Here is a 20,722-nt window from a genome sequence, read left to right as displayed (position 1 = left end):
CTTTTTCTCTTTTTGAATCTAATGTCAAGCAGTGGAAACATACAGAGGTAAGAGGAAAGCTACAGCTGAATGGATGGACAGGATGAAGCCAAAGAGGCCTGAATTAACATTTAAACATTTTGGTTTTGTTATTGCAGGAATCACAGATCCAAAATCAAAGGACGACGCAGAATATCGTCAGCATGAGCTGAGGCTTAATCTGATTGAAGGCCAATTCCTTGCGAACAAAAATAAAAGGAAATGCTGTGATTAAGATAAATTTACACTATTAATGAAACAGAAATCCAAGAATAAATGTTGAAAAAATGTGCAAGAAACTCGACAGTGGTTGTGTTTTCTTTCAATTTCACTGAATACCTAATATAAGTGTAAAGCTGCCTTTATGAATACACAAATCACTAACTATGATATTGTGCTATTGTTCATGTAAACTTAAAGGTCAACAGTAACACGCACAACATGTGTTATAAAAAATCTTTTGAGACAAGATTTATTAATCAGCATTTTATAACAGAGGGGTTTCAGGAGACAAAATAAAAACAACAGCTTTAATTAGCTCTATTTAAAGTCATACACATTGCATTTAATTCTTCCAGGTGGTGATGTTTTTACAGATGGCTCTGATCGCAGTTGGCCGTGGGCGTTTGGGTGTTTTCTGTCCCGCACACTTGGCTTTGGTCACCAAACTGACATGAGACAGGAACAGCTCTGCCGATGTGGCTCCGCTCCACAACTCGTGAATGTACAGCGACAACAGATACAGTCCTGCTTCTGTAGAGGAGGAGAAAACAAGAGGTGTCATTGATTGAATTTAAACAAATTCTAAATGTGTCAATTTAGGGAGAACTTTGTGAGTAAAAACTGTTTAGATAATCCATAAAATCTCAACATAAACTTCTTTGGAGTAGCATTTCACAATGGGATACTTGCAGGGCTGCATAATTAACCTAATTTGTTAGAAATATGATTTACCAAAATTGACTGTTTTGTGAGAACAAAAACACCACGTCAATTCTTGTTATTTATTATTAGTAACTGCAATGAAAGTTTTCCGCAACCACTTTCATAGTCCATTACTGAACTAGACTTTAAATATTATTACTATAACAGTAATAAGACACATGCCAGATTTCATTCAACCAGTAAATGTTTAATTTATGGCACTCCTTCATTAAGAGCTCAGGCAGATCTGCTCCACAAACATCTATCTACCCCAAATGTCACCAAAACAGTGGAAAATTTAGCTGGATTCCATTGAATTGGAGTATTTTTACAATAATGATCTTTGGCAGGCTCTTACCACATTGAGATGGATCATGAGTGGTTTCTGGCAGACAGGAGGAGACGATTGCCTGATGCACCTCAGGAAGTTGGTCTTGAGTCTCAAGCAAACGCATCATAATGTTGGTGAATCGCTGCAACGTTTCCACTTTTTCAGCACTGCCGGAGACACACTGAGCTTCAAAGGCCTGGTGGTAGAGTCGAAGGAGGTCAGCTTTCAAACTGGGATCACACAACACGACATCCACAATTTCCCTGTGCTTTACCACAGCCTTTTCAAGCCAGTGCAAGAAGTCCTTTGTTCTGTTTTCATCATGTGAGCCCTCTACCAAAGACCTCAGGGACCACTTGGTAAGCAGGTGTGCTGTATCACTGGCCAACCGACTGGGATCCAGTTTGTTCCCTGGCTGAACCTGCGGGGGTTCTGTGAGGGGAAACGCAGGCTCCCAATGTAGAAAGACACTGCTGAGGTAAAATTTACACTCTGTCAGAAAACTCTCTCCTTGTTCCTCAGTATCATCGTCTTCTGCCAGGTTCTCCTTCTGTGCGCAGACCTGGGAAAGGGAGCCTTTACTTCTGGACTTGTCTTTCCACGTCCCTGAAGAAGATGATGAACAAAACTGTTTATCCCATTAAAGATACATGGAATGATTTAGATACCAAAAGTCAAATTCTCCAGTTAGTAATAGAATAAGTATGACATGTAATGTGATCACATTTAACAGCATGATACTTTTGGAACCATATTTCAGTTCATTTCTCCACAGAGGAGAACAAGAGATTTGGAAAAAAGAGCAGCGACTTTGGAGCAGTTACTGACCAGAGCAATTTATAGTAAGAGTTTGTGGAGCGCAATTTGATATTATTGCATTTGATGTAATGAAATATAAATCAGTTTAATTAACAAAAAGAGACACAAGGTATTCCTTTTTCCTTTGAAGGAACAGTTGTCACATTTTTTGTGGTTACAGTATTTTTGCTCTATTTACTTCTCAACTACTCATTTGTACAAGCTCCTCAAATTGCCCACAATTTGAAATATCCATAAATGCAGATCTGGACATTCAGTGGCATACAGCAGTAGAATATCTTCATCACCCATGTTCACAAAACCAGAAAAATCTGCGAAATATTTAGATGAGGGGTGGTACCTGGGCCGGGACTTCATTTAAATATCTAATCGAGGTACGATCCGCGATATGAGAGGGAATGGTCATTTTTAAATAACTATTCTCATTTTAATTTGAAGAACATATTTAAAATTATTACTGTGTGACATTTGTGTATTTCTGTGAGACACAAAGCTGTTTTCTTCAGTCTGCAGAATATGAGGTGTATAGGACAGGACAATATTTAATCCAAAATGGTCATTTGACACATATTTTAGCTTTATAAATGTGTGGACTGAAACGAACGGCACTCACCCAGCAACTCCTTTACTTTGCACTTTTCAGACAAGACTTGTATCTGGGTAGAGAGTGCTTTGTCACCCGAGAGGCAGGCCCAGCAGAGGAGCAGAGCAAGGACTTCAGCAGAGGAGAGAGGCTGTGGGTAAAGTGTGAACCGCTCAGTCTGTTTGTTTACACTGAGCGCTGTCCCATGATGCTTCAGTACAGAGTGGAGAGTCTGCAGGAACAGGCTGAGCTGAGCAGCCTTCACACCCAACCTGACAGGAGAAGGCCACATAAACACTGACATCCTTGACCAAAAGATACAAGCATTTATTTTGTGCGATGTCTCAACTTTTGTCAGCAATTTCTGAGATCAAGTATCCGTGTTTTGTCAGTTATGGTGCTGTACCTGAGGTGTTTGCTGACAGTTAGTGCCACACACAGGAATTCATTGATGAGTGGAAGAGGGAGACACTTCGCTGTATTTTGAGGTTTCTCCTCTGCAGATGTTTTAGCTGCATCCACCTGCTTCTCCTTCTGTCCAAGGTTAGTGAACCACAGTGCATGAAGCAGGTCTATGACGGCACTCAGCAGATGTGGGTCTCTATTCCTAATGTGGGTAAAATAAAAAAAAAAAAAGCAGACAAATTTCACTGGCAATGGTTCTAATTGTAATAATATAGAATATCAAAACTAAGACTTGACCCTACTTGCCTTTTTTCCACCATCTGTATCATCCAGGTTAAAACCCCACAGTTTTTGGTGAGATTATAAGCTGCTTTGTTCACTTTGGCAGCCTGGGACAACACCCTGATAATCTGGGCCTAGTGGGAAGATAATTTCAAAATAGATCCAGATTAGATGTAACGCTTCAAAGTAATTTTCTCTAAAAAGTATATTTCAGAGCACCAGTTGCCTTGTCCTCACTCATCGGTTAGTTTTCATGCTTTACTTCAGACTATAATCCATGTTTATGATCTTGAATTATCCCCTTCTTCACAGAGCTTTAAGAACTAGATTTAAAAGGTGGTGGCATGAAGTCGACACAATACAGACAGACTTTGTCAAACATGCACAGAATATATTAGCTGCTTAATCTCCCAATTAAACAGCCTTCGCCTGGAAACTGAAGAGCTCACTCATTCTCCCGCACTCAAATCCGTAGAGAAAAGCAGCGTTTTTAGCCCAGGGAAACTGGAGTTGCTGGTCTACTGCTGCCTCATTTGCTAAATTTGTATTGCTTAAGTAAATCCAAACAAAGAATTTCAAACACCAAAATCCCAAGATAACACCTTTGAACTTATTGGTGAAGACAGTAACAGATCAAGAACTCACGTTTGCCGAGATGGAAAATCTCTAATTTTCTGTATGGACTTGTGGGGATCGAGCAGCTTACAATCTTTCATTTCCAGCTGAGAAGGGCTGTCTTACATTGAGTTGAGGACCATATTCCTAAGATATTGAAGACCTAACCAGGTTTTTGAAGACCTAAGCAAAATCTAAATAAATGTAGTTTTTCCTACTGTCCCTGCTGTCAACCATGTTATCAGTGACAGTGGTTATCTGGGTTCCAGGCTGGTTCATGAAAATAGTGGCATCATGCTCAGTTGTGTGCTTGGCAAAGTCAGTGTTGATAATCAGTCAATACCTCCAACACACACTAGTTTGCATACCTGGAAGTTTTGATCGCATAGTGGACTGCTGCTGAAGCCTAAAAGGCTCTTAAATATGCCTTGTCGCTCGCACAGGTCATAGCAGAGTCCGTCTCCTATCCCATCCTCCAGCACACTCAGGATCCACTCACGTTCCATTTTATGCTGCAGGGGGGAAAAACAAAAAAAAACAGACGGTCAGTAAAACGGCCCCATCTCACAGTCCCTGACAGACACAGATAAAATCAGTCTAAACAAAACAATCCCGATCTAAGGAAAACAAACAGATGAAGGCTGTGCAGAGAAAAAAATAACCAATCAAAGTGTAAGATCCCTCAGTTAAAGGTCTGTTGTCTTTGGTATTTGCACCTTTACTTCCTGTTTTCTTTGATTCTTTTTACCTGGTTGACATTTTTTAAATCACTCCCCTCATTTCCAAGCATATTATAATTTATACCTCGAAAAAAGTAAAAAATACTTTACCTCCAAATCAAAGCCATAGAATAGCTTGAAGAACTCAGGGACTCTTCTGAAGTCCAAACTCTGATGGGACAGGAGAAACCGGTTTACAACCATATACATGTGGTCCTCTGGGAAAACAGGGAAAAAAAACAAGGAAATGTTAAGTATAAACAAGTCTTTAGCAAACAGCCTTAAGTAAATAGTATGTGTTAAATGACACTGGTCATGGACAAGCTCAAGGGTTCAGGGTTACACACCAGGTTTTAGCATTTGCTGAGCCACTTTACTGATGTAAATGGTCATGACAAACGGGAGTCTTTGATTCTGCGTTTGAATTCCATTCTTCACTGTGTCCATCATGTACAGAAGCTGTTTGATAAACACAAACATATCAGCATTTGAAGAGGTAATTTCTCTCACATACTGATGCACCACCTCCATATTACTTTACCTGTCTCTTCTCCCTGAACCGGGCGCCCTCCAGGTGCTGGTAGAAGCAGCTCAGCACATGGTACGCTGCTGCCCTCACCTTTGGGTCGTAGCTACTTAGAGCCATCACGGTTAATCCGAGAGCGTGGCTCGATACAAATTTGACGCAGTCGATCACACATTCTGTCACACAGAAGACGAAGAATACAACACGCGTAAGTTTTGACAACATACAACTGTAGTAATGACAGACAGCAGTGAAATATGCTCACCTGGCTGAAGTATGACACTGAACAGAGGCAAAAGAAAACAGGGATCATACACATTCCCAAGATCCTTCACTGCATCATTGCTGTACAGCAACTCTTTGCCTTCCTATAAGAGAGCAAAACTAGAATTAAAAGTTGCAAGCAGCAACTGCCAGGCCCTTGGATTACTGTACTGATTTCACACAGACCAGAAGAAAGGAAAGGAAAGCAACTTTATTGTCATCATACTGGTATTGTACAACGAGATGTCGAGGTCAGATGGAGGGTTGAATTCTGTGTCATCTGAGGTTTGACTTAAGGACCTTAGGGGCCAAACTATAGATGACTTCAAATTATGACAGAGCCAACCACCAGGGGGCAGGATATTGGCTGTTCATGCACAGAGAGGCACATTTCAAACTTCAGTTTTTCAGTTTTCATGAACAAAGCTGAAAATTTTAACATAATCAGCAATGACCAAAAAAACAAGTAGTTCTTAAGATAATGCATTCACATGGAAAGACAGCGGTTTGAGACGTAACAATGACCTTCCCCTTTGACCACCAACGTCTAATAAGGTCATCCATGAGTCAAAATAAACATTTAAATCAAATTTTAAATGATTTGCTCATCATGTTCTTTAATTATTAATTTATGTATTTTGTGAGGTTACAGCAACACTGTGAATCTAATCAAGAATCTAATCAAGTCAGGAAGGGTAAATCTGTCATATACATAAATATGATTAAAATCCTGACCTGTGGGATGATTTTGCGTTGCTGGGGAAATTGGGCAATCGTTCGGAGCATCAGTTCAGGTTTCAGCAGGGCCAACATGTCGTCAGAGCTCGCCTGCTTCCACAGAGATGCTCCCAGACTCATCCTGGTCTTGTGGTGCTCCACAGCCGCTCGGCCCCACAAGAAGGACCTGTTGGGTTAAAACACAAACTTAAAGAGCAAGCACCCTTTTTGCATGAGCTGCATTAAAAATGAACACGACTTACTGAAATTTCAGCAGACTGACATGGTTTCTTTCATATTCCTGAAGAAGCAGTAGCAGTTTCTGATCTGCAAAACAAAACAAGACGTAATGAAGAAGAAAGTCGACAAACAATAACATTGAAAGTCCTAAGATTTCCTGCTTTACCTGAATTATTCAGTGTAGCTCCATATGCTCCCAAAAATACAACAAAGTGATTGATGTTACAGACTGTTGGGCATTTCTTCACCAGACAGAGAAGAAGGGACACCAACGCTTCTGAAAATACAACAAAATGAACACAAGCGCTTTCAGAGTTTGAGCAATGTATTTTAAATTTGTGTGTCTTTCTGTGTAAGGTACCTTTAACCTGACACCTGCTGGGCTCTTCATCCAGCATTGTGGGCAGGAAAAGAGAATGGCTGCTGGCCATCATGTGAAGTGTAGATAAAGGAATCAAATCTTTTTGGACGTCACTGCCGTCATATATCAGATCCACCAGATTAGTCAAAGTGTTCAGGAAGTGATGATCTCTGTATCGATATCTGGAGTGGAGGAATATTTTCAGGTTTAGAATCAGAGACTGATCGTCATAAAAATTGCAGTATCTACTGTCTTATACTGTCAAGACATGACAGCCTCAATCAAACAGCAGGATGAAAAATATCTCACTTCAGTCCATTCTTTACAAAAGTGTTCCATTCAGAGGCAGTGACATCTTCAGCGGATGTCTGTGGGAAGGAGATAAATTATGAATATCAGAGAGTAAAACCATAACTGTGCAGGATGTATCGGGAGAGGAAACCCACCAGGAGTGTCTGCAGTCTTTCCAGGATGCTCTGCTCCCGCTCTGATGGTGAAGTGTCTTGATCTTTGGAGTGACTAAAAGACGCTACGAGACACTTGAAGGCAGCAGCCGTGACGGACTTCTTCCACGCGTCTAGTTCTTCTGGGAAATCGGCCAGTGTCTCACTGATAACTTCTACTATTTGCCATCTGCAAGAGACAACATAACATTTAATAACTTGTAAAACAGATAGTATATTATTTTATTGGCAGTTGAGTATTACCTTTCAAAACTGTCCACTTTGTGAAGAGCCTCGGGCAGACTGATGATCAAGTCCCTGATGTCCTGGATGTTTGCAGAGAGTTTGATCAGACTGGCGAGTATTTCAGGAAACTGGGCTCCAGACTCTTCTGTCAGAGTTCCCAGGACACACCGGGACACTTTGGAAAGCAGCGCTTTCTTTAGGGATTTTAAAACTTCATTTTGCACTACAAAACACAGCAAAAGAGCATATTTTAAGTCAGTGCAACAGACAATGCCAGGAAAAAAACAGAATGAGAAATCATGATGCTGTATACTTTGAGACAAGAGACCCCGCTTTAATACTAACCATCTTTGGGTCTGGCTGGGTCCTCTCTGCTTGCTACCTGTAAGTAGTCATTGATCAGTAGAAGGAATGTTTCTGTCTGGTCTGAGAGCTTCGCCATGTTTGCAGGCTCTAAGCACCACAACTCAAAGCAGAGGCGGTGGGTGGAGGAGTTTCGCAGCAGCAGAGAGCTGATGGCCTGTGAGTCTGTGTGAGGTCGTTGGAGACAGTGTAGCAGCACATCTGTGTGGATGAGTTTGGCACTGCCTGGGTCACTGGACAGAGTCTGATACAAGAACGCTTCCAGCGCAGGACTGGAGCAGGACAACAGCAGAGTGCTCAGGCCATGGAGGTGTGACTGTGTGAGAAAGACACTGTGGTCCTGGGACGGATTTGATTTACGCTCAGTGAGGATCTGCAGTGCCGCATTGCCGTAGACACTCAGCTGGGCATGTGTGCCTTTGCTGCCAGGAGAGATGAGTCTTTCACGGGGGAGAAGCAGCAACTTGGATATCACCTCTCTCAGACTGGAGGAATCCATGTAGCTGTGCAGAGACAGGAGAGCCTGGAAAGGGTTGGACTGTGTGTTTGCATCCTGAGAGCTGTTTTCCATTAATTCCTTGAGAACCGCTTTTTCTACTGCCCCAGTGTAGCTATGTAGGAACTCCAGGTGACTCAGATCGTGAAGAATTGGGGCGCTGGTCTTTAGCAGTAGCAGAGTGTCATCAGTCAGCTGAGCACAGAGACGCTTTAGTCTGACAGGATTCAGACTGTGTGGAGGAAGAGCGGAGAGCTCCAGAGCCAGAAACCACTGCTCCAAACACGGATGCTTGAAGATGGAGCCAAGAGCTGAAACAAGGATCTAAGGAGAAAGGAGGAGAAGCATATTAGATCATTTAAAAAGTATAAGAAAATAACTTAACATTTTTAGTCACAGCGTGAGTGAATAATGATATCATTAATAAAATATAAATGTTTCCTAACCTGCTCTTTATTAGTTTCTTCTCTGGGTGACTGGTTGAGTTCCAGGAAAAGATCTGATCCTTCCTGGAGGCTCTCTGCTGCTGCTGCTGGCTCAGACTTTTTGGTCTCCTCAAAGTCTCGTAGCCTCACCACTAGATCCTGGAGTTGTCCCATTAAGGTCTTCAAAATGGCAGATCCTGTGTTTTTGGAGAACTGTGTAGAAGAAAATGATGTGCTGTGTATATTTACAACTTGACAAATGCATTAAATACTGGGCTTTTCTCAGAGTCTTACCGTGCCAAAGATTTCCACAGTTGATTTGATGTAGAGTAGTATCTGCTTGATTACTACTGGGAACTCATCCATCGACATGGAAGCTAGAGCCTCCTCCACATTCTTCCTCAAGGCGTCCTCAAGGAAAGCGCTCGGCCCTTGGTTATACGCAGCTTTAATCAGCGCGGTGTATGATTTGGGGGATGAGAGTCCCTTTGTGTCGCATTCAGAGGACTTGAACTGCAAAAACAGAAAAGCTTAATTTTCCCACATCAAATTATTACACACCATCATGCTTTCATCTGAAAAACGAGTGGAAAACTGACCAACTCCTCGCAACACTGCTGTGGTAGCCATTTGGAGTAGTATTGATGAAGGTGTATGATGGCGGGGTGAGGAGAGGGAGGGAGATCGGAGGATACAAGCTCTTTATCATACTGCAGCAGAGCCAGACAGAGGGGGAGCGGCTCTCTCTGACAGTGCAGCACATCAGTGAGCACGGCAGACAGGTATTCAAGTACAACTCCTAAGACAAGAAAGAACAAGTTATTATCAACATTACAACAATCATAACATTCATTTCTGAGAATACAGGAAACACTTCAAGCATGAAGATTCAAAGGTGCACGTTGCCGAAAGATGCCGAAACTTGCAAACTGTGAAGCTACAACATAAATATAGATTTAAGACTATAGCTACTCCATATATATTAGCTATTTCTTCAAATCAAAGCTTTACCTTTGTTAGCTGGCAGTTTGTTCCGGGCCTCCAGAGCGGCAGGTACCACCACACTGAAGGGGAACGTCTGGATGATGAGATCTTCACTCAGAGACGGACCAAACTGCTCCATCTCACCATCATTACCATCCATAATGACATCCAGCATGTCTAAAACATCTATAATACATGATGAGGTAGAAAGAAAGTTTCAGAGACAAGCATATTGACAGAAGACAATGCCTTGGATTCCATCTTTTAATACCAATTACCATCTATGTGAGAGACGGGGATACTGGCAGCGTCGCCCTCCTGGTTACTCAGGTTAGATTGCAGATACGCTGCCTCCTGGACAAGGGTGGCAACCTTATCTGTGAATGTGTGGGAACTGCACATGACTTTCACCAACACCTGGAGTAAGAGACAAAGAGTTATAAAGCTAAATCATCATTTCTTAGTTTGTCTAACAGTAATATGTTGAGCTTTAAACAACCGCACCCTCTCCAAGAATTGGATGACAGTGTCTTGTTGGTTTGGCTCCACTTTGGTCAGCTGATCAAGCCAGAGCTCAAGTTCAGTCCAGGTGAATTCAAACACGCCACTGTCCTTTAGCACCTGAATACATGGCAGGAAATAAAGAACAGGAGTTACTGTACCTTTTCCAAAAGCTCAATTTCAAGCAGTTGAATATCGACATTAAACATTTTGCTCCCATCCTTATGCTGCGTTACAACAGTATTATTGTGCTTAAGCAGAACCTGCTTTTCTTACGTGAACCTTTCCCTAATCAAGGTAAAGGAAATGATGCTTTGTCCTTAGATGGATTAATAATAAAATCTTTAAACTGTCCATTTTTCTGAAAATTACCACGGAACTATATTTAACGAGTTTACTTGAGGTACAGTTTTTATGAAACTTTTAGGGGTAAACTTTGATCAACCCTTGTGCCTTCCTACAAGGTAAATTTGAAGTTAATACCTCAAAATCTGTTATTGTACAATCTTATACTGAGTGCAACAAACAGAAGAAAAAAGTAAATGTTTTCTTACTTTTAGAACCAGCATCCGTGTGGAGGTTTTCAAGTGACTGCTGCTGCTGCTAACAAACATCTTGAGAAGCAGATAAAGCACTGATTTTTCTGCAGAGGATGACTCCGTATCTGCAGAATCCTGGGATTAAAAAACGAAAATCATAGATCACATTAGAAACTACGCTGATTACAAAGCAACACGTTATGTACAAAAATCCGTGAAAATACAATTCAAATCAAAATTTCTTCACCTGTAAGCGGAACCAGGAGAACTTGCTTGCAGGGAGCTCCAATGCCAACTGCAGTATCTGATATTGCAAGACAGGAGGGACTTCCTGCCTCATTCCTTTCTCCGACACAATCCCTGGACAGACATTTCAGCTATTGTTTAACATCTGGACAATACAGACAGTTATATCTTCACCACAGGAAGAAAAACAAAAAAAAAGTATTACCTTTTAAGAGCTTGCTGAAGTCAAATTTGCACTGGTTAACAAGATGAGGCACAACTTTCTGGTAAAGACATATGACTTGAAGAATCAGCGCCTTCAGCACTATGATCTCAGCCGTCTCAGCAACTGTTCAACAGAAAATACACGAGTAAATCATTTAATATTGCCGTTCTTTTCCCTTTGACAGATCTGAATAAACAGTACATAAGTAATTTACATGTTATTTACCAGGCAGTGTATTTTTATTATCCGTTTGTTCAGCATTCCCTTCCGTTTCAGCTTTTTTCTCTTCGCTGTCCGTCTTTTCCTTCTTGTTAAGGGACTGCCACTGTGAGACGATGCTTGTCATATCAGGCAGAATCTGAAGCACAGTAAAACAGTGAGTAAATAAGATTCAGGTTTGCTGAACGGTGCATCATCTTTACTTGATGGCACTTTCCCGAGTTTACCTTGCTGAGTGTCTCCCTGTACTGCTGCACCAGGTCTCTAATTATGTCAGGAGAGAAAACTTCAGCGCTGTGCCACTCAGCCTTGTCCAAAAGGTACTCTATGCTCTTATTGGCCCTTTTCAAGATGAAATTCATCACGGACAGAGTTGTGAGCTGCACTGTTGTGTTGCTTAACTGTAAGAAACGAGAGGATATGCACTGAAGAGAAAGGCTCAAGTAATGTACTTTGTGTTGTTATTGTTGTTCAGGCTAATTAATGCATTTTATGGGGGTAATCACTTACATTGAGGCCCTGTGTGAAGAAGGTCTTATTACAGACAGGAGGAAGGGATATCACCATAACCATGGAGAGCAGGCGAGGAAGAGGGATGACCTCACCAGTCTGAAAGACTGTGGAAATCTCTGGTTGGGCCTCATAGATCTGACAAAAACATTACCATAATTAACTTTTTAAAGGGTATGACCAAACATGGATGTCTTAAGATAAACAAAAACACCCAAAACTATTACCTTTTTGAGTAACCTGACATTGTCCTGCCAAGCACTTTTAAGGCGTGGTGTGTAGGAAAACTGAGTCTCCTTGAAGTATCTGGCCAGTAAATCAGGATTAGCCTTCAGAATCTTCACCACCAGCTCTGCCACCAGTTCATCTTCTGTAGCCTGTTTCAGGCCAACCAGGAACTGAAGCAAGACAATGTTACCAGGTCTGAAAAAAGGAATAAAATCCACCATCAACATACAGAGTTTTTTTTCCTCTAAAGGAGAGTGATTTAAACTTAACATCACACAGATCACTTACCTGCCAGATGTGCCAAAGCTGGCATCGTGAAAGCTGATACCACGTTTACGAGAGCAACACAGGTCAAGAAGGAAACCGTGAGCAAGTTCCCGGACAACAGATAAGGCAGCTTGTTCGGAGTTCTCCGCCATCTTTAACCATTTTGCAAAACACAAATACAAATTAAAACCTAGCATGTTTAAAAAAGTAAATTTGGTGAACAGAGCTTTTATGTTTTAGGTTTTATGTCAATTATCACAACAGCAAACAACTTACCCTGTTATCATCTGTGGTTGCATCAACAATCCCATTCCACTTATACAGAGTAGCGATGTTGGCCAAAACAGTCGGTGTGAAAAAACGCACTTTCTGTGTTTTACTTAACACTTTGTTTAATAACACCTGCAGAGAGTCAAACATAGAAAATATACATATCAAAACTATACATTGAGACAAAACTAAGAAGTGTGAGCTGCCTAAAACTTACTCTAGTCTTCAGTGTGGACAATATCAAATTGACAAGAGACATTCTGTCCTCCTTCAGACCTGTATTCAGGATCTCTGGCAGGAGCTCTGACATACAAAAATTAACATATCATTAACACACTGGAGGATATACTGTAATAACCAGTTTTGTAATTAACAATGCAATCAGACTTATTACCTTTGCTCTCTAAAATCTGTCCAATTGTAGCATTATCTCCCGACACCAAAAAGGACAGCACAAACTGGATATAAGCCATGCGGACATCAGGTCTCCCCTGGAAGTTTCACAGAGAAAGACATCAGCAAATCTCCAGAACCCAAAATTTCCAACACAAATATATTCTGCATCCCACCTTCTTATCCTTCCTCTTTGCCAGTCCAGACAGTGCTTTGTTAATCTGAATGTGACTTAAGACCTCTCTCGCTGCGTCCGAGCCTTGGGAAACCATCGCAGACAGGAGACTGAGACACTGGCGGACAAACCTGTGCACAATGGACAAAACAACAGTAAGCATATTTTCCATAGACTTCCTTTCAACAGTGTTCTTTTGGCAACCAGCGATGTTGCCCCTAGTATATATTCTTACTTCTGGGTTGTCGTTAACCAGCAAACAAGACAAGGTCTATGGTTTAAAGTTATATTTAAGTTCACATTAATCTGACAGCTTGAACTGATTGATGAAATAGTATCAATTTGCATTTGCATAAAAACATTGTGGAATCTAATTGAATTGTAATCAAATCAAATCATGAAACCAATTTTCTGGGCATGCAGGATTAGATTTTGGTGGTGATATGGATTCAGGATTTGACACTATGGGAAACTGAGCAGCCAAAGCAGAGGTTTGCACTCACTGAGCGATTTCTCTTATTTATAATAAAAATAAAATGTAATGAGGACTGACATTAGTGTCCCTGTACTAACCTGTGATTTTCTGATTGGAGAGATCCCTGTACAAGTTTCATGTAGCTGGAAACCATCTTTTTCACAATCGCACTGCCAACCATGTTGAAATGGGACAGATCACTGGCCGTCCTTAGAAGGATCATCTCCAAACTCTCAAAAGTCAGTATCGTCTGGAAGGAATTCAAGATCATATCAGAGAGTCACTTATCATAAAACAGTCAGCCCGTCAGTGCCATCCACTGAGATTCAACTTACCTCACTCTCATTGTGCTTGTCTCCATCGAGCAGTTTGAATATTTCTGCACACTCCATGGAGATTTTAATGTAACCTTCAACCACATCGTACAGGTCAGAGCACGGCAGCTTCTTAGCGGTATATATGAATGTCTCCAGGCCTGCAGGTGATACAACAAATATAAGAGTTACTGAAAAGCAGGGGAGATGAGCTGCAGACACTGTGGTGCAGACTACGACCAATAGGACAGGAGATGTCACCCACGTTATGTTCATTAAACTAAATTCCAGTCAAATGTAAAATTTTATTTAAGAATACACACTTTTATTCAGTCACCTGAAGACACTAGCGACCTTCTGAAACCATATTATGTACCTGGTTGAACTGAGATCTTTTGACTATGACTTACTGGTTTTCCCTTGGTCACATTTGAAATAAAATGCGACCAATGTTGTAGTAGTGGCCCAAACTGTACAGAGCGCAGTTGTAATTTGTTTTACAATCAGCAGCCTCTAATAACAGTTTTAACATGTTCTTGTTACTCCTCTTTAAAAGCTACAGAGTGTAGTGTGTTCATTTTAAATATAAACCAATGTCTGTTGCATTCAAATCATTGTCAAATTAGTTCGCACGATGCTGATTATACATATCAGCTTCACATGTCTGTGTTTCAGCTATGTCTGTGTTTCAGCTTTGTCTGTGTTTCTTACTATAGAAGTGTTATGATTTTGTGTCTGTGGAGACACACATTTTCCATCAGGACAGTTTAGGTTAAAGATCTTTCCTCAGTTCTGTGAAACATGAGTGAGGTGACACAAATGATACCAAAACAAAAGTTTACAGAGAGTGGTTGGAATATGGACCGTACAGAAAACTCTACAACACTAAAGCTTTAGGTTTTTATCATGTCATGCACAGTGTCAATACTATTTCTATATGACAGTGCGATGCATCATTATTATTATGATTAAACAAAACGTGCATGTACAAACTCACCTTTCTTAGCCGTGGTCGCTTCTCTTAGCATAGCTTTAAATATCGTCCCATTGAACTCCGGAAGCTTTTCTTTCTTCACGGGAGTGTCTGACTCTTCAGAGTCTTCACTGCGACGTTTCTTCACCATTTTTCCGTGTTGATATTAACAATGTAAAGTTGTATTTCGCTCCTCTGCCATGAAAGTTCTGTCACAATTACCCACGTTGTGGTGTAAACAGACAGCAGGCCGACTAAAAATGTCCTCCGGTCGGAAACTTTGTGCAGCTAAAAGGTTCCGCATTTTTTATCGTTCTCTTTCCTTCAAAATAAACTTTACTATTACTTCTCCTTCCTCTGCCTTTTTAATGTATGTATTTTAGCTATATTGCCTTTGCACAACTCACACTACTGTGTACATCTATACATATACAACAATTGTGTATTCAATTGCATTTTATTGTGTCTCCTAATATAAAATATTCTACGTATTTATTGATTTATATGCTAAGTTAACAATCAGGTTCGCACATTTAACAATAAATATAATTCATTAATGACTATAACTGTGAAAATTGTTGTAAAATGAAGTAAAAGCTGATATTAGCAGGATGGATGTGGCTATTATTAAATTAGTCAACTCTATTCTAAGCTTTTGTGTCCACATGGACACAAATATGTGTATTTGTGAGCTTTGATTAAAAAAACAACAATAGTCTCTGTGCATTTGTTTGTAGTCCTGAGTTTTCAGCGTGCCTTGTTTTAGAATCAGGCAAAAACTGCATCATCATTCAGGGAGAACACAGTTTGCTGAGACCACGTAGACATAGCTGTGGTTTCGCTTTGCAGCCTATATTTGAAGAGTGTGTGGTTTTTCTCAACCAAAGTGGAGCCTCCTCTCAGTTTTTCTTCCAACCAACTTTTGCAGGCACAGCCGGGCCACATCTCAAATGTCAAAACTGATAAGAGTTCATTTAAACATTTTTACTCTAAGGACCCAATAAAATAAAACTTATGTCTGTCCAGTTGTGATTTACAGGTTATTTTATGGTATAATTATGTATTTATTAAATGGTTTCTCATGATAGATCAAATCAAACAACCCACATCCCACACTGAGGAAATTCACATTGTTAAAGCAGCCAATTTTGAATAAGCAATGCAAAAATTGACAAATATAAGGTATAAAGAATACAATTTAAACTTAGAACTAGAATAAGACTATAAGAAAAATAGAGCCAAAATATAAAAGTATCCTATACAGTTTTTAAAACATTTAAAACGACAATATATAGAATATATTTACATTTACAGTGCACACAGCAGAAGTAAAAATGTGTTTGTGGATAGACTGAGACAACATTTTCCACAGAAACAATGAAGTCAGTGTAAAATCTATACAGTTTATGTAATTTACATAATTTCATTTAGTTTGCCGGATTTTTTTTTGAAGAGATTTTAAAGAGTTTGCGAAACATAAATTCACTCTTTCAAATGTAATTTAACTACATGGCCACAAGGGGCCGTATTTGCTCAGGGTGAAAACTTGATGAGAAACAAAATAACTGAAGAAGACTGACACAGGTAGACAGCTGCTGTCCACATTATATGACAGGCTAAATGAATCACATTATATTCTGTCAACAGACTCACTGTGAATCATCTTTAGAGGCTGCTGCAAAGTTGTGCGTTGTAAAATGGTTTCATCACTGTGTGAAGCGCCCAGATTATTCCCTATGTGGAAAATGAGTGTTTACTGGAAGATCCAGTGTGAGGTTGGGCCTGCAGGCGGGCTGCTATTGTCTGGCGACTTGATTACAGCTCACTGTAGTGCAAGCTATAAAAAAAACACCAGGCTGTGGTGCAGAAATGGTCGAGCACTGCTTTAAAGGTTTTTTGTGTTTTTTTCAGAATTAAAGGTCTTTGCCTGTGATATAATACACTCACTAAGCTATTTGTGATATGACTGGGCGTGTGACATGATAACATCTCCTCTTTTTCTTCCCTCTTTACATTTGAATTACAAAGGTCCTCGTTATGATCCCATAAAAGGAAGCAAAACATTAAAATTAAACACAGGTTTAAAAATGGAAAATTGATACCACAAGGGAATTTATCATATTATTATTATTATTATTCTGCAAATAACAAGATTCTTAACATTCTTAAAATTGACCACAGGACCAACAATCATTATTAGATTCAAACCAGGCCAACTAAGAACAAAAGAGGAAAACCACAATCCTGTTCAAAAGAAGAAACCGCACCAACTGGAGGTTTTTATCAGTTTTGACCCTGATTGTGTGGAGCCAGGTGTTACACTGGTGTTTGACTCACAGGAATTACAAGGACGAGGGGAGACAGAGAAAGAAGTGAATGAAGGGAAAAACACGAACACAGCAGTGGGTGCACAGCACTGATAAATGCACTTACAGATTCTATGTCTAACTGGAATACAAAGGGAGTCGAACCTGTTTATGAACTCTGCTTTGTAAAGCATGTCATTCTTAATCTCTGTTCACGGTAAAACTGTTTCAGGGATGAATTCCATCAATTCCAAGCGCTGATGCATTTTCCACCTCGCTTTATCCAGCTCAAAAACATGAGGCTCCCACTCTATGACAAATATTCTAACCTTATAAAGAAGAAAGCTTACATTTGTATGTGGGATTTAAACATATTGAATCATCAGACATTTTTCTTTGTCTGATATACCTTCAGACCGCTTGTATTGTATTCGCTCATCCCTAAAATTTATAACCTTTATTGTACATGAGTCTTATTCCGTCTCATTGTGCTTATCTTAGATTAGATTATAATTTATTGATCCCACCCTTGGGAAATTCACATTGTTACAGCAGCAAAAAGCTCAGACAAGGGACACATACAAGAATGAATAGAAAACAATATACAATAAGCAATACAAAATTAGACAAATACAAGGTATACAGAATACAATTTAAACATAGAAATAGAATAAGCACAATAAGACAATTAGAACCAACATGTAAAAAGTATGCTATAAAGGTTTATATGAGTCTTCCTCTGATATGACCTGTGATCTGATTGTAAACTTGTGACAGGCTTAATGACAGCACAACAAATTGTATCTTCCACCATGATGGTGGTGGGATGTAAAGAAATCTGCTGTGCTGCCTCTTTAGAACCTGCTGCTGATGTGACTCTGCAGTATAAAAGACCAGGCCAGGCTGACTGCGGGAGGAAGCAGGAGCGGCACAGCTCTGCACAGCCTTTTCCTGTGCATAAATGCCATGTTTATTTTTGAAGTCCTGGCCTGGTGTGTGCATGTCTTCTTCCTAAAATACCGTCTCTGTGAAACATAATGATTGGCGCACAGAGCCTGTCACGTTCCTGTCAGGGCTGATCAGAGCGTTTATAGTCCCGGGACGTAGATGCAGGATGTTCATCGGTTCAAAGAGGTTTCACTTCAGCCACGTGTAGCTCAGGCAGAGTGATCATGTCAACAGAAGGGTGAACTTCTCCCCCCTCGTTGCTGTGGAAAAGAAAAGAAAAAAAACTTTATTTACGACATTTGGTTTCTTTCATGCCACAATGTGCTACACCACTCAGCGGTGATATATGATGGAAAAACCATTTCAGCGTGAAAAACGAGCAAAGTATATACATTAGCGTGGATATTTTTATTATTCGTTATTATTGTTAAGGTTTATTCCAAACTTCCAGAGGTTTCCATTTCTGTCACATAAAAAGAAAGACACTTAGACAACAGCGCAACTGTAAATCACCAGGTTACATTCTATACTTATGTGTTTACTTCCTCTTTATACCAACAGAGTGCCTGGATGTGGATGGAGATGCCGGGTGGTTTCCAAAGTCTTCTTTTCCACAGCTGAAGTCAGTTTACCGTGCCCGTTTTCACCACAGCGCACCACAGGCCCTTCTGTGAGGTTGCTGTGCTTCCGTTGTGCGCCTCTGACAGGCTCTCCTGCCCTCCTCACAATAACACTGTAGTCAGCACTGCTGGAGGATCAAAGATCAGCCACCCCACGCCTAACAAACAGCTAGACACTTGGCCCATCAGAAACATCTGGGAGCGGTTGGTTGCAGCTGTTGGTGCATGTCCACACCCCTGAAACAATCAGGACTCGGGCCAGATGTGGAGATCATCTCACGTAAGGTACAGATGTTTCTGCTCCTCAGAGCCGTTCACCACAAGAAGAAGTAGGATGCTTCTGAAGTCCTATTAAATTTAGACTGTTTGCGCTGCGCCCAGATTGGGCTTGGTGCCTCGGGACATGCCACCAGCTTGTGGGTTGTCACCATTCAGCAAACTAAATGAAAACAGCACTGCTTGTGAAAATGCTTATGAAAAACAGTGCAAAACAATTTTTTTGTTTTTAGCCCAATGGATTATTGTCGACCACTAAATATCACCTAGTCTGACCCCACTGATGGTATTGAAGCAGGAATAGTTTTCTTTTCTTTGTATGTTTTACATAATAAGCACATAAGTTACAGTTTTGCGAAAGATGTTGCCAAAATTATTGATTCCCGCTGGAGTAAATTTACGTTTACCACAGGACACTCCACAACATCGCAGTAAACTCGGTGTCAAAATCCCAGCAGCTGTGACCCTCGTGTGTGCGGAATGGAAAGAAATGCGCAGAAAAGTAAAAGTAACAAAACCACAACACAACAACGCTTATGTCGAGCCGTTAAAAGCACTTTATTTTCTAAAACAACAGGCTTTAATGTGACATGTTCCACAAAATGTGTCACTGATGTGGAGATTTCTCACCCTGTTTGGTTTTCACAATTGCTACTTTCATTTTATTTTTTTTTATCTGTTTGTTAACAGAGACACAAACGTTGCTGTAAATCGTCTAGAATTAGCCACAAGACTATTTTACATCTGTAATCTAACAGAGTAACAGAGAAACTGTATAATGGATATAAATGCTTGAAAATATTGACATAATTAAGAAAAAACAAGACTATTAATGTTAATGGAAAAATAATTCAGTCTTAGAGTCTCATAATACAAGACATGCAAAGAGGTATATGGACCAAAAAGACAATGTTGTGCTGCAGAGACTACTACAAATACTACTGTGTATCTTCCTATCATAATAAATGTGATAAAAGGATAATAAGTAATAACAATGATACATTTGTTTAAGGTAATGCATTAAAACAACACATAAAAAACACAATTTACGCATTAAAAGTGGTTTGAAGTAAGTATTAACAAAGAAATAACACTAAACAGTAGAATGAGCAGCAGAATAGCAACTGTGAGGACTGATAATGGAGAGCAAAAGAAGGTCAGCACAGAAAGACCAGAGTGCATCTGAGTTTTGGTGCATGCTGAGTGTCTTATGAGCGCCAACAATCGCTGGGATGGATTCACCTTAAGAGTGTGCACTCTTTTTGGCTGCTCAACAACACAATCTCCACACAGGTCTCAAATTCTAGGTCACAAGTCCTATCTTAATAATCTGAGGATGAAAGTCAACAGTCAGCTTTCCAGCATTCATGCTGTAGTAGTAGTGTAGTAGAATAAGCCATTTTCTTTACGCAAAAACCTTGTTGGCAGCCGTCTTTTGGTGTATGCGCAGATCGCTAAGTCCGACTCCAGTCCGACTATAAGCTTATACATCCAGG

The 20,722-nt window shown here is 40.2% G+C and overlaps 1 protein-coding gene across 1 annotated transcript; it reads right to left on the bottom strand.

Moving 5' to 3' along the window:
* Positions 1 to 462: 462 nt before the first annotated feature.
* urb1 (URB1 ribosome biogenesis homolog) lies at positions 463 to 15,323 on the bottom strand. Its single transcript, XM_058634272.1, has 39 exons — positions 15,101 to 15,323; positions 14,125 to 14,264; positions 13,888 to 14,039; positions 13,316 to 13,445; positions 13,141 to 13,237; positions 12,964 to 13,049; positions 12,753 to 12,878; positions 12,498 to 12,628; positions 12,209 to 12,404; positions 11,982 to 12,119; positions 11,699 to 11,872; positions 11,478 to 11,610; positions 11,253 to 11,375; positions 11,049 to 11,161; positions 10,817 to 10,936; positions 10,266 to 10,382; positions 10,040 to 10,178; positions 9,789 to 9,947; positions 9,377 to 9,576; positions 9,072 to 9,290; positions 8,799 to 8,990; positions 7,839 to 8,676; positions 7,512 to 7,716; positions 7,251 to 7,437; positions 7,114 to 7,172; positions 6,805 to 6,986; positions 6,610 to 6,720; positions 6,467 to 6,530; positions 6,222 to 6,390; positions 5,488 to 5,590; positions 5,238 to 5,398; positions 5,044 to 5,155; positions 4,808 to 4,914; positions 4,346 to 4,489; positions 3,387 to 3,496; positions 3,082 to 3,282; positions 2,706 to 2,947; positions 1,301 to 1,879; positions 463 to 771 (listed from the first exon to the last, which is right to left on the bottom strand). The coding sequence occupies exons 1-39, from the start codon at positions 15,225 to 15,227 to the stop codon at positions 584 to 586; spliced, it is 6,774 nt and encodes a 2,257-aa protein (XP_058490255.1). The 5' UTR covers positions 15,228 to 15,323; the 3' UTR covers positions 463 to 583.
* Positions 15,324 to 20,722: the final 5,399 nt, after the last annotated feature.

This window comes from Solea solea, chromosome 7 (assembly GCF_958295425.1).
Source record: "Solea solea chromosome 7, fSolSol10.1, whole genome shotgun sequence".
Taxonomy (NCBI): Eukaryota; Metazoa; Chordata; class Actinopteri; order Pleuronectiformes; family Soleidae; genus Solea; species Solea solea.
The sequence above is the reverse complement of the archived record's forward strand: the minus strand, read 5'-3'. Positions and strand labels throughout refer to the sequence as shown.